Source organism: Meriones unguiculatus, chromosome 12 (genome assembly GCF_030254825.1).
Source record: "Meriones unguiculatus strain TT.TT164.6M chromosome 12, Bangor_MerUng_6.1, whole genome shotgun sequence".
NCBI classification, from domain to species: Eukaryota; Metazoa; Chordata; class Mammalia; order Rodentia; family Muridae; genus Meriones; species Meriones unguiculatus.
The window spans coordinates 62,287,208-62,300,638 of NC_083360.1; the positions used below are offsets into that span (position 1 = coordinate 62,287,208).

Sequence of the window (13,431 nt, forward strand, 5' to 3'; positions counted from 1 at the left end):
GACATTCTATCAGCTAGCCCATCTGGAGTTTACACGTGAGGGAGGAGCAGGCCAGAAGTTTGAATAAAACTAATAATTGTTTGGAGCTTCGGCTTGGGAGTCTATTTTCAAGTCTAGATTAAAGGGATTCGTGAAGTTGTAAGGAGGAGAATGGGACCCCAATTGGCAGAGATGGGTTTACATAATCAGGGTTAAGCAGCTGCACGATAGACAGATGCTCAATAGCTTTTGGCACCAAAATATATTGACCAGCTGGGATATCATTAATGCTTAACAATTTTATCCTTATGACCATATCTTGGCCAATTAGGTTGTCTTTGACCACCAAAGGGTATAACATATTCTGTTGTAAATGCCACATGTGTATCTCTGGAGCTCATATTCTATTACATTGATGTGTTGCATAATACACACTAACTATAAATGCATTTGCTTCTTCAGAGTACCGTGAAGATGGTGATTTAAAAGAAATAGAATTAAAATATAAAATTAATTTCTTTATAAACCGTAATTAGTCGTTACTCAGGGAAGTGTGTGTGTGTGTGTGTGTGTGTGTGTGTACTAAAAGTAAAGAGATCCAAATCAAGTAATTTCTAAATAAGTATCTGAAAAATTGCTATTAAAAAGTAATCTGTCTGGGAAAGCCAATGCTGTATAATATGTGGACACAAGGAAACATAAGCAAGAAGAAGGCAGTTGCTAAGAGACAGAGGTTGAACAACTTACACAGAGGCTGCTTGTGAAATCAGAATCCCATGGCCATTGCCATAAGCCCATGAGGTCATTTCAGAAATACTTCTGAAAGACAAACAACAGACGTGTATGTGGCACAGTATTTCCAAGAATTTTTCACACTCTAAAATTTAATACATTACAACATTCAGATCATGTTCAGAACTTGATATTGAAGAATCTGACGAGTTGAATTTGTCACATATACTCTTATACAACAGTAAGAAGTCCAAACATAGAAACCCAGCTTGCTCCAGATTCAAAGGCATGTGAGTAGAAGATTTCACATATTTCCCTTTAAAACGACGCGCAATGTATTTAGGGAAGTACTGAGTTTCTTAGTAACGTCCATGAGTAGCCTTTGACTCTAATACTATTCACGCATTTTCTTCAGACTCCAGGGAATGGTTCGGTTTCTAGTGCTTGAGCCCCCTCCTTGTGTAAACTGCTAAGAGTAGCATCAGCATTCCTCCTTCAAAGTCAGATAACCAACTGTGAAAACTTAATGGGGGGAGTACAAAAAGAAAAGAAAAAAATATGAGCCACCAAGCAGGCTGCTTCCCACACCTGTGGCAAGAACCATTCAATAAAATCAAAATATTTCCTCAGTCTCAGAGGCAACTTTGAAGTATGCAAAATCGCTTTTAAAATCTGAGAGCTCAGTGCTACGGCGCATGCCTGTAATCCCAGCTCTCAGGAAGTGGATCAGAAATTTAAAGTCATCCCTAGCCACATGGCAAATTTGAGGCCAGCCTGAAAAACATAAGATCCTGTCTAAATACAAATGAAAAAGAGAGAGAGAGAGAGAACCATTTTCCTTTGAGTTTTACATAACCCAGTTAACATTTCCAGATTGACAGCCCTCACTTTTTCTGTTGGGGTTTTGTTTTCCAAGCTAATCAGGGGATTGCTTTTGAAGCTGGAAACCCAGGAACGAAAGGATCCTGGAAAGCAGCCGATAGGAGGTGCCCCTCTCCGTGCTCCGTCTTCACCATGCACTGGCACTCTTCTACATGCATCACCACCTTGACCACGGGTGTAGGGCTAGGACAGTTGAGCCTCAAGCGCACGGTGGTGAATTTGGTGGGTGAGCAGTGTGAGCAGACGTTGTGGGGATGTGCTCCTTCTCCGGGAAAATGAATGGAACCGCATTTCCCAAAGCAAAGGTTGTTCTGGACAACAACTTTTTCGCAGTCCTCATGAGCAATGGTCTGAAAGGCAAATGGATTAGGTCACCCCAAAGCATCTCATACCTCTCAGGACACAGAAGGATGATTTAGAATAAAGGGCTCTGAACTCTGCACTTGGGGATGTATTTTGAGACAAGGCCACCTCAACAAAGCTTTCTTTATCAGTTAGCCTCTAAGAAGCCTGGGTTAACATGAAAATGACTCCCACTACAAACAACATGCTTTAAAGAATTGTCATGTAACTGGATATAACTGATTGGAGACAAAGAGCCATAATGGCGGCTTTCCTATTTAACCACAGTATCTTACATTTCTGTTACCCATGGGGCATTGTGCACAGCCACCTCTCAACAAATACTGGTCTGTACACGTGAATCTGTAAGCAGCAGAATCATAACATGCACGCCTATATTACATCATCCTTGCCTTGTTCTCATAACCCCATACATCCAGTTTTATGTGTCTTTCAAACTATCTGAGTCAAACTCCTTAATCTCAATCTAATTAGCAAATAGAATTAAAAAGTAAGACTTTCAAAGGAAACTTGATTGCCTGAGTCTTAGGAGCAATTTTCTAATTGCACATGGACCAGCAAAGCAGATATTATTACTTTGTGATTGACTTGTCATAGCTGCACAGGCAGTTGCCTCAGAACACTGCCTGCTTAATTGGGCAGTGTTACTAGACTGTAAAATTTTAGTCTTTCCTGTGCTGCTTCTGGTTCTGTGTCTTTTTGATGCATTTTCTCTATTTTAATTTAGCATTTGGAAAGCAGGTGTGGCCAGGAAGGAGGCAGAAGTTGAATGTTCCTTTGTCTTAAAAGTGCAGAGTTGATCATGGTCACTATAAATTAGCCTGCACAAGCTGGGAGGCAGATAAAGAGATGAAATTTCCCATTAAGATAATTTTTTTGAAAACCTATGAGAAACATAAATACACTCTAAAATATGTTTTGCTATTACAATGCCAAGAAATGATAGTGAGAATCTAAACATAGAGTTTCTGTGGAAACACTTTAAACATCAAATAGTTTTAGCAACTATTAAGGAAAGCCTTCATGGACCTGCAAAGTAATAAGCTTTGAGCATGAGAAATGAAAGTAGGGCATCCCGTGAGATGTCCAGTGCACCCCACCTCAGCTCCAGTTTGACTTGAGCGCCTTCCTATACATCCCCATGAGTGTGGAGATAACCTGCAAGGTAGTTCTTTCTGGCAACTGCTCTAAATCCCCGGTTTCCTAACTGAGCATAGCCTTACTAAATGGATAATGGCCAATAAATACATACATGTGCAACAAAGCTCTGGCCTTCAATGTGATGGCTGCCGAATACTGACCATGTCACCCTTCTAGCATGAAGCATTTCCGGCATCCCAGAAAAGAATGGAGACATGAGAAGTAAATGGGGGCGATATGATCACATTCTGCCAAATCCCCAAGGACCAAATCTGGAGTTAGGCAAGGTACAGGCTCTCGTCAGCCCCTTCCCATTTTACCATTTGTCCTAATTGTCCCCAGTTTTTGCAAACTCTGGCTGTTTTCCCTCTAGAATGCCCACCTGGTTGAAGGGAACGGTCCTGCAGGTCTCTCGGTGTACTTCATGGCTTTTAATTGGCAAGATGACCCCCTGGGAGGATGGGCCCTTTCTGAACATGAAGCGATGCCAGAACTTCTTGGCTTCCTCCTGGAGAGGCGAGCTTTCCACTTTGCTCACATCTGCTGGTTGAGGGAGGGTCTGGATCCCCGATGGGACACGGTTGTTTTTCACCTCCCTTGTGGGGTGAAGCTCTGTCTCGGGTTTCTTCCAGAGTCTTCCAAGCCTGGACAGCATCTTCTCTCTCTGCCTCTGGCCTTCCCCAGCCAGGCTGGTATCTATGAGGTGTGGCACTGCCACAAACAGATCTGGCTTGGCTTCCGTGTCCTCATGGTTGGCCATGTGGAGATCTCTGCGACCCCTTTCTAGTAGCACAAAGGAAAAAGAGCTCTGCCTTTGGCAGCCATCCACACATCGCCCTGCCTTCCCCAGAGGCAAGAGTAGACATGGCACAAGCAACTGCAGGAAGAGGAGATGCATGCTGCCAGTGCCCAGAGACTGAGATTACATTCACAGATGTCCAGGCCCAAAAGAGAGGTTCACTCAGCAGGACTGCAGCCAGGACATCCCATATATGCTACCTGCCTGGTAGAATGGGGAGGCAGGTGGTCAGCAGGCAGGCAAAGCAAACACATTAAGTGTTTGCTTCCATTATGCAGTGTTAATGGCGTCCTGCCTTCACTTTGGCTCTGTGTATTTTTAAAGGCCCCAGTGAAAGCCTGAGACCCAGGGGGTAATTAGCTGGTGGTTTAGCTGGCTGTTGTCTGTGAGTGGCTGTACTGGCAAAAACAACTTGCTCTTTGTCTGAATCCCTCATCGGTGTCTTTAGTCGTTAGAAGAAGAAACAAGAGTCTGCTAACATTTGTTGCGCATCTGCATTTAGCTGGGGTAGAGTAGACATGGCCTGTGTTTGCTAGAGAAGCATCTCAGGCAAAAGAAAAAAGACACATTAAGCAAAAGCCCAGGCCGGGGGGGGGGGGGGGGGCTCACTAAGGATGTCTGCCACAATGGTAATGAAGGATGTTAGCTTGGCTGGACAAGAGCCTTCTTTGCCTTCTCTGTAGCCACATGTGGATTAAAGCTGCTGGTCACAGCTGAGTTAAGGGACTACGTTTTCCTTATCCACATGTGGAGACTCACAATTCTACAGTTAATCCTTTCACATTAAAAAACTGAACACCAAGTGCCAAATTTCACAACTGGCCAGAGATCAGTAAACTCTTCCAGTTGCTTACAAATTTCTCCACAGGATCCCAATTGACATAAGCTGACAGCTCATCAATCAAGGAGGATAATGTGTCCCTCAAGCTGCTTCATCATTATCATTTTTTTCTTTCTTTAACTGAGCTAGGTTTGAGAATGTTGACTACAAAATCAGTCTTGATCAATTTTAAGATGAAGCTGGAGTGGGGAATCCTTATGTGACTGAATTGACATCTTCTGCCTTAATTCCAAGTAACTGGTGATAAAACTTAATAAAGATCAGATTCAATAAACACAAGCCTTCAGGGATCAAGAAAAAGAGTGGTAAAAGACTTGAAATTAGCTCAGGGTCCAAGAAACATATATATATATATATATATATATATATATATATATATATATATATATGGAAAGCTTGGAATTTGGTCCTGTTCACCCAAATAGCGAGCATCCTAATAGAAAACAACAATTAGAAAACAACACATTTGCTTATCTTTCTTCTTCCTTTGAGTCACCACATTCCTCTCTTTTGCTAGCAGAGGTAATCTGGAATGCGCCCTCTTTTTATTCAGTAGGGAGCTTTCTTTCCACAGGTTCTCTGCTGTTATGTCTTTCCAGGCATTTGTGTTCTTGATAGTCATTGCTGAGTTCTATGAGGCAAAGCCTTACATGAATTATTTTATCAATTATGTTTTAAATCGATTGTTATCTTACTAGAATTCTGAAAGATATGGATTTAACTTGTTCCAGGTGTCCATGGTAACTTCCTGGTATTCACCAAAGGTCCCTACCATAAGAACATTGATACCTTTTATTTTAAAGTCTTTTTAAAAAACTTGTCCAATACTTGAATTTCTTAGCTCCCTCCAGCAGTCCAATGCAATGTGGTTTCCAGAGCTGTCATTGGGTTTTCCGGTAATAAATACTGTGCAAAAGTTAACTAGGATACATTTCCTGGCTCCTTTTTAACTTCATTGTTCAGTGGCTTAACTTCCACTGCTATCAGTCACACAGGGTCTATGATGTCCCAAACTTAGCGTTAACCCAGGGATTCTACCTGGGGTCTTGGCTTACCTGGTTCTGCAGTTGCTGGCTATTGGATAAAGCTGGAGCAACTTCTGTTGAATAGACATTTGTAGAAGACTTACTTTGTGGATGAAAAATCAGGATCAATACTAGAAAATGACTAAAATGATTACAATCTGGCTCCTGCCTTAAGCAGTTTAGATACCCAGGAGAATGGGTTCTCTAATTTTATTACCTATGGGATGTCAATCACTCATTTAAAAAATTTTCCTTTGGTCTTAAATTCCCCTCTCCTGGGCCCAAATTACAAATCACTCCTGGAGAACTTTCCTTTTCCCTGTTCTGTCAATTTCTGATGCCCAAATGTGCAAACATCCTGACTGACAAAAAGCCTCCTGTGGGACAAGCACAGAATGAAAGGCCAGCAGTCTCCAGACCACCTCTTACTCTTATGGTCAGGGAGGCTCACCTTTCTCAGTGCAGTGTACTCTCATCAATTCCAAAGCTCTGGATGTAACATGCTCTCATCTACTCTTAAGCACGTAAGTGAATATTTTGTTTCTTTCAGAGGAACGGGGTGGCCTCTGTTGGTCTTCAGTTGACATAGGCATCTCTTCTGTCCATTTGGATGGGCCAACTGCAGGAAGGTCTGGAGAAGATTCCTAAACACAGCAGAAAGCTGTCATGGAAAATAAAATTAAACCAAACCAAGCCAAACACACTATTGGTGTACTTTGTAACAGCCATTACAAGGAAACAAGCCAAGGTGAGTATACCCAAGAGGCAGAACCTACTTCGTGGGCCCAAGTAAGCCAGGCTCAGATCAGTTTAGTAATCCAGCCATCCATGTGTGGTGTGTTCTGCTTTTAACTTGACCTTGTTTTCAGGGAAGTCATACATCTCTCTTCTGCAGCCCCAGAGGCCTTTCTGAAGATATCTACATGAAACGTTCCTTTATGCCAGTGTCATTTGTACAGAGAGACAGCCATGAAAGCCAACCACTCAAAAAAAAGAAATAATAAAAAGGTGTGAGGGCCTCACTGGCTCCCTGTGAGAGACCTCTGAGTCTCCAAAGGAAGCTGGAAAAGTGTGGAGGGCTCTCAGCGTGGAGGGCTCTCTGAGGTTAGGCAGAGGCCAGTCCTTCACTGAAAGACCTTATCTCAAATCAACAAAAGGTGAGAGGCTCTGTTGAGACAGGGATGATGAGTATGTGAGCCAAACAGGACAACTGCAGATGGAAGAGGAAATGCAGGATGAGGGCTTTGAGTGAGGCCTCTATTAGGGTAAATGTTATTCCCTCATAAACATAGCCTGTGTTTCCTTCAAAACATAGGATAGCAATGGGATCATAAGAACATCATATTTTTAAAATGCAAAATAAGGCAGAATCTCTCTTAATTTTTAGTGTTTGTTAGTTTGTGTGTGTGTGTGTGTGTATGTGTGTGTGTGCGTGTACATATCGTCAACATGTGGGATTGAGGACAGCCTATGGAAATCGATTCTCTTCTACCATGTTGGTCCTGGGATGATACTCAGGTCACGAGGCTTATCTGGAAGGGCCTCTACCCACTGAGCCATCTTGCCAGGCCTTTTTTCTTATTTTTCAAACAACAAGGAGAAAGGTGAAGTGGTTTCCCTTCAAGCCACTTTCTCAGTAATTTAATTTGGTAAGTTATTGAAAATATAGAGCTACTTTTAGCATCACTTCTGGCCCATTTTATGAAAATCGTACCCTCAAAAGCACTCTCCTCCCTAACTCTCTTTATTCATATAGTGTTTATGTGAGTGCCCACATTCATGTATACATAGAATTATAGGGACTAGTGATAAGGATGTCCTTTTCCATGATGAGTACATGTTATATTTACAGCAAAAGTGTCATTTATTCAAAATATAAGAAAATTTTAGGCAGATACCATTTATATACTAATCAGGCTCTATCAATTGTTACCAAATGCTAAAATACATTGAATTTTACAGCGTTTCTAGTAATCTTATTCAATAAGAATTCACTGAGCACAAGGAAATACAGTGGAGATTATACAACAAATTTCCTTTCTTTTTTGAGTAGGTCATAAGTAACCAGTTATAAATAATACAAAGATGTTCCACAGACAAGTGCGAGCCTTCCCCTGGTCCCTTCTCCCTCGAAGACTGCCTGTCCTTGCTGTCATAACTGCTACCTGAGCTTGTGAATAGAAGGCTTTTGGGCACCATATGTCCCCAGACTTCACCAAGAACAGCACTGTCTTTTGGCTTGTCATTCTGGGTCACTTCTTTGTCCATGGGGATGGATTTTAACCGTGTTATACTGATAACATGCCATTGCTATCAATGACTGTCCAGTCAACCCTGCCTGAAATGAGATACTCCTCACTTTCATTGGCCTCCTCACCCACAACATTCTGACCCCCGAACCACAGCCATCTGAACCGTGGCATGCATGTTTCACACTCATAACTTTCATTTTCCCTATAAATTTAAACTGCAGTGGTCTCAGCCCGTTGCTCGCTCTGTCTGGCCCTCGTTTTCATCAGCTGCCTTATCCCTTCCTACACAGAGCAAGACAGAAGCCACCAGATTATTTCTCACAGGTGACTTCAAACCCTGATAGCTCACCTCCCTTCCCCTGCCCCTCAGAACTGCATCCTCTCCCTATTTCATCGAAAAGCCCCATAGCAAGCACTCCTCGTCACCTCCATTAGCATTTTCATGGTGTTGGACTGCCTCAAATGCTTTCAAAACGTCTCCTGAATCCATAAAAGCTTTTGTGTTCTGCCCTTCAGAGTTCTTATCTTCATTCACAAGTCAGTGAGGGATTGTTTGTTCAAACCCAACCTCTGCTGCACGCCCACCCACAGACATCTGGCCTTCACTTTTTTAAAACCTCCTCCATCCTTTGAGAGACATCTCTGCCTTCCCGAACTCTTGGTAGCACTCAAATTATGTTTCATGAAGTCAATCTTAAGTAGTTTGGGGAGAGAAATGAGCATCGGGGAGAAGGAAGAAAGGTATGAGAATGTCAAAGCTTTTGCAAGAGCAGCCTGCTGCCAGTCTTGAGACAGGTGCTTTCTATATAGCCCAGGTAGCCCTCCAACTCTGAATGCTGGGAATGGGGGCATGTGCCCCACTTGGGGCTCGGTCCTTCCATATTCAGTCACCTAATGACGGCTAGAGCTAGGCTTAACTAAGATCTATGCGTATCTTCTTAGCCACAGAGAGATGACTCTTCAGGGTAAGGACTACTGTTCCAGGAGTCTGCAGGGGTCACAGAGCCAAGCACAGGCATTTTATTGAACACGTTTTCTGTTTCATTCCTTTTTCTGGCCCGAGCTCTACAGTTAGCTTTGTGAACGTTTGTTTCAACCTCCCAAATCTCGCAGCCGTTGTGGATGGAAACTCCTGACAGGAGGCTGGCTGTGCTTTACTTTCTGAGAGGGGTCTCTGTCCTGTAGGACTTATCCTTAATTCTCCATGCTTGGACTCTATTTTAAAATCAAATTTCCACTAAATCTCGAAGGATTCCGAATAAACCATTCTTTATTTCCCAAGCTGGCTGCATCTGCGAGCTATCTGAACTCTGTCCTACTGCCTCAGTTTGCAGACAACTCTCCAGGGAAGGGTTTTGACACCCCTAGGAAAGGTAACTGAGGCGGGAGGGGAACGCGCCCGCCAGGTACCTCTAGGCAGCTTGTCAGTTGCTGTGCTCCAGTTGGGAGACGGAGGTGGTGTATCACCAACAGAGAGTGCAGGGGGCATCTGTCTGAAAACCGTTCCCCTCCTGGCCGCCTTGCCAGTTTCTGCTTATACAATGCAGGCAGCTTGGGGGAGCCATATTGTCCCTATAAGCTCATAACACATGGACAAATGATTAAAAACACATGGAAAACAGTTCTGCAGCTAAGCTGCAATTCAGATGGGACGGAAAATCAACTTGCAAAGCTTTCAGCTGACTCAGGGCCAAGTGTAGGACGGAGTGCGGGAGGAGTTGCCAAAAGAAAGGAAAGTCGTGTGTGTGGGGGGGTGCAAAGCATGGATCAGAAACCTAAAACAATGACGCCTTGTATTGACAGCCCTTCTCTGAGGCTCTCCAAGAGCAGGCACCAGAACCAACTCTTTGAAAATATGAAAACCTTCATTTCATGAAAGGTTTTGGACAGATTTATATTTTCTACCCTCTATAAATAAAAGTTGGCTTTACTATCTTGGCAACACCTATGCAGAAACATAATCTTAAGTATCTGTAACATAAATATTAAAATATTACACATAATATTACCTTTAGGTATGGGAATTAAGTAACAAGATGGCAGGAGACTAACTGAAAAAAAACAGCTACAATAAAAATGGAAAAAGAGAGCAAACCTGGTTAGGGTTTGCTTTATTCTACTTGCCTGAGCCAGGGCCCAGGTTGACAGTAAACTCAGGCAGGCTAAGAAACCTTTGCACAAAGGTCAGCTTAACTTAATGCAAAACCCTAAGCAGGCTATTGTATCCGGTCACTAAAATGACCTCGGTAGGAAAGCAATGGGTGAAGGCATTTGCTACGAGACTTCCGATGCTGGTCATCCCTGTTCATCAGCTTCTGCCCTGAGTGCTTCCTCATTCCCACACAGACCCAACCACTCTTCTTCCCACGTGTAACCCCATTTAGGTCATTATTGATTTGATGCATGATCCATATGCAGCAAATGTGTGCTGAAATGCTGAATGCCAAAGGAAATTTCAATAATGTGGTTCCAGAAGCCATGCTCAGGAAGTAGCTCTCACCCACGATCAGTCCATTAGCACAGCAAACACTCCTTTCTGTCAGGGGAGACATCATCCCTTCATTTAGTTCTTATTAGAAGGGGATTTGCACATCACAGTTCTTGTCTAAAAGCAAGGCATCCTGGGACTTTCAGAGAGGGCTTTCTTAGTCATCTGGATGTCTCCTAAAAACTTTTTCACATTGAACACAAATGCCTTAACACATGGGAAAGTTATCACTTGTAATGCAGAACCTTGAAACCCCAGTTCTCACTCCCCACTTCCTCCTACTGCTGCAGTTAGTCACTGGTGTGATTCTGAGAATAATTATGCTAAGTGCAAAAGAATGGCAAAAATAGTAGAGTGCATATGTAGTCCATTTATAGAAAATTCTAGAAGTTATAAGCCAATCTATAGTGACAGAAAGTCAATTATTTATTACCTTGAGATGGGGAAAGCAAACTGGAAACATCGAGAGAGTGCTAGGAGATGTGAGGAAACTTTTGAAAGAAGTGGATATATTTATTATCTTAATTAAGAAATGACATAAACATAGTATGCCAAATGATACATGTTAAATGTATAGTTCGTTATTTGTCAATTATTAATAGTGTCAAGGAAGTTTCTTAAAGGGAAAAAGAGCTTCAGGTGTGGTGGCACATACCTGTAATCCTAGCACTTGAGAGGCAGAGACAGGAGGATCGTTTAAGGTCATCTTTGGGTACACAGTGAATTCTTGGCCAGCCTGGGCTACATAAGATCCTTTCTTAAAACACACACACACACACACACACAGAGAGAGAGAGAGAAGAGAGAGAGAGAGAGAGAGAGAGAGAGAGAGAGAGAGAATGAGAGAGTACCTTGTGAACATAGAAAAAAGCTTCTAAAAAAACTCTTACAAAGTCAAACCCAACAACAAATGCAAATGGATAATATATCTCAACCAAGACACCACTGAGAAAATGAAAGGAAAGCTAAGAATAGGAAGAAAACATCTTTTAATGCAGAGGAAAACTTAAGAACAAGAATGTTTTTAATGGGGCAGGGATTTGAAGAGGTATTTCAGTAAAGAAGATATGTAGACAGCAAATATACACTTGGAACTGTGACCAACACAATTACCCCCCAGGCAAACTTGACTTCAACCCATGGCGTGCCAAAACTACTGACTTCATAGAAACATCACCACACCAAATGCTGCTGAGCACGTGGAAGGGCTGAAATACCTGGGCCCTTCTGGTGGGGCTAGAAACTGGTAGGGCCACTTTGGAAAACAATTTTGTGGTTTCTTAGAAGCAGAATCTACAATGTTCGAGCCATTGCACTTCTAGGTATTTACATAAGGGAAAAAATAGCATTGCATCTATTCAGAGACCAACACATGAGTGTTCATAGTAGTTTTATTTGTAACAGCCCCAACTACAAACTCATTTCCACAGGTCCGCTATTGTGGGTGTCTTTACAAGAGGACAAAGCAAATGAGTTTTTGACATAAGATGGATCAGACAATTTCAAACTTCCCGTTCAAATGCTTCAGTTGTAAGAGGATTTCTTTAAGCTGTTTGTTTTTTATTGAGGGTTAGTAGTTTGTGTTTCAGAGAATTCATTCACTTTTGTTCTGACGGCTGAATTTCTTCTCCTAAACTATTTCTGATAGTCCCCATTGTCTGTAAGAACAGCTACAACACACTAAGAATGCCGGACTGTTGCTTTTGCCTCATTCCTGGTGTTAGTTATTTGTGTCTTTTCTTCTCAATCACTGTCGAGAGAAGTTTACAATTTTTTTTTAAAGCATCATTCTTGTTTCAGCGATATCTACTATTCTTTATTCTTTTTCTTGTAGTGCTGGGGATGAAACCCAAGACTATTCACTCCCTCGAGATGCTCTTTACCACAGAGCCTTTGGATTTTTGAACCATGGTTTTATTATATAGCACAGATTAGTCTTGAACTTGGAATCCTCCTGCCTCTGCTTCTTCCTGTATACCACTACTCCATGTTCTATTGTGACATTTGTTAATTCCTTACTTCTGCCTCCTCCTCATCTACTTTTCTTCTTTTGAGACAAGGTCTCACTGTGAAGTCCTTGCTGACCTGGAACTTGCTGTGTAGATTAGGTTTCCTTGGACTCACAAAGATCTGACTGCCTCTGTTTTCAGATGATGAAAGGCATGTGCCACACAGCTAGCCTATTCTTACAAATGTAAAAGAGAGGTTATTGATGTATCTACTTTTTGATACAGTTCTTACTATTATAAAATTTCCTCTAAGCACTGCTTTAATGGCATACCAGAAATGTTGATATATTTTCATTTTTTTCTTCTTTTTTTTTCATCAATTACACTTTATTCATTCTGCATCCCCCCATAAGCCCCTCCTTCCTCCACTCCCGATCCCACACTCCCTCCTCCCTCTGCATGCATGCCACTCCCCAAGTCCACTGATAGGGGAGGTTCTCCTCTCCTTTCTGATCTTAGTCTATCAGTTCACATCAAAAGTGGCTGCATTGTCCTCTACTATGGCCTGGTAAGGCTGCTCCCCCCCAGGGGGAGGTGATCAAAGAGCAGGCCAATCAGATTATGTCAGAGGCAGTCCCTCTTCACATTACTATGTAACCCAATTGGACTCTGAACTGCCCTGGGCTACATCTGTGCAGGGGTTCTGGGTTATCTCTATGAATAGTCCTTGGTTGGAGTATGAGTCTCTGGGAAGACCCCTGTGTTCAAATTTTCTTGTTCTGTTGCTCTCCTTGTGGAGACCCTGTCCTCTCCAGCTCTTACTATTTCCCAGTTCTTACCTAAAATTCCATTCACTCTGCCCAATAGTTGCCCATCAGGCTCAGCATCTGCTTTGATAGTCTGTAGGGCAGAGGCTTTCAGAGGCCCTCTGTGGTAGGTTCCTAGGTTGTTTTTTTTTTTTCATTTTTATCAGGATCAAAA

At 42.4% G+C, this 13,431-nt stretch overlaps 2 protein-coding genes across 6 annotated transcripts in view; both read right to left on the bottom strand.

Moving 5' to 3' along the window:
• Positions 1 to 844: 844 nt before the first annotated feature.
• On the bottom strand, positions 845 to 5,066 carry Cer1 (cerberus 1, DAN family BMP antagonist). The gene is made up of 2 exons (XM_021650392.2): positions 3,479 to 5,066; positions 845 to 1,943 (listed from the first exon to the last, which is right to left on the bottom strand). The coding sequence occupies exons 1-2, from the start codon at positions 3,992 to 3,994 to the stop codon at positions 1,632 to 1,634; spliced, it is 828 nt and encodes a 275-aa protein (XP_021506067.1). The 5' UTR covers positions 3,995 to 5,066; the 3' UTR covers positions 845 to 1,631.
• Positions 3,791 to 13,431, bottom strand: part of Frem1 (FRAS1 related extracellular matrix 1) — a 160,659-nt gene continuing 151,018 nt past the window's right edge. Inside the window, exons 38-40 of one of the 5 annotated variants that reach the window (XR_009585141.1) lie at positions 6,213 to 6,405; positions 5,792 to 5,835; positions 5,140 to 5,367 (exon numbers count right to left, since the gene is read on the bottom strand). The gene's annotated coding sequence lies outside the window, so the exon portion shown is untranslated. Of the gene's footprint in view, positions 3,880 to 5,139; positions 5,836 to 6,212; positions 6,406 to 6,425; positions 12,252 to 13,431 lie in introns of those variants that run through there. The other 4 variants (XR_009585142.1, XR_009585140.1, XR_009585139.1 and 1 more) reach the window with 4 other exon arrangements.

Excerpts from the sequence above, each read along its gene's own strand:
- Cer1 (XM_021650392.2), bottom strand. The coding sequence starts at position 3,994 with ATGCATCTCCTCTTCCTGCAGTTGCTTGTGCCATGTCTACTCTTGCCT. Across the intron at positions 1,944-3,478 it reads GGACCGTTCCCTTCAACCAG|ACCATTGCTCATGAGGACTG; the intron begins GTGGGCATTCTA and ends TTTGCCTTTCAG.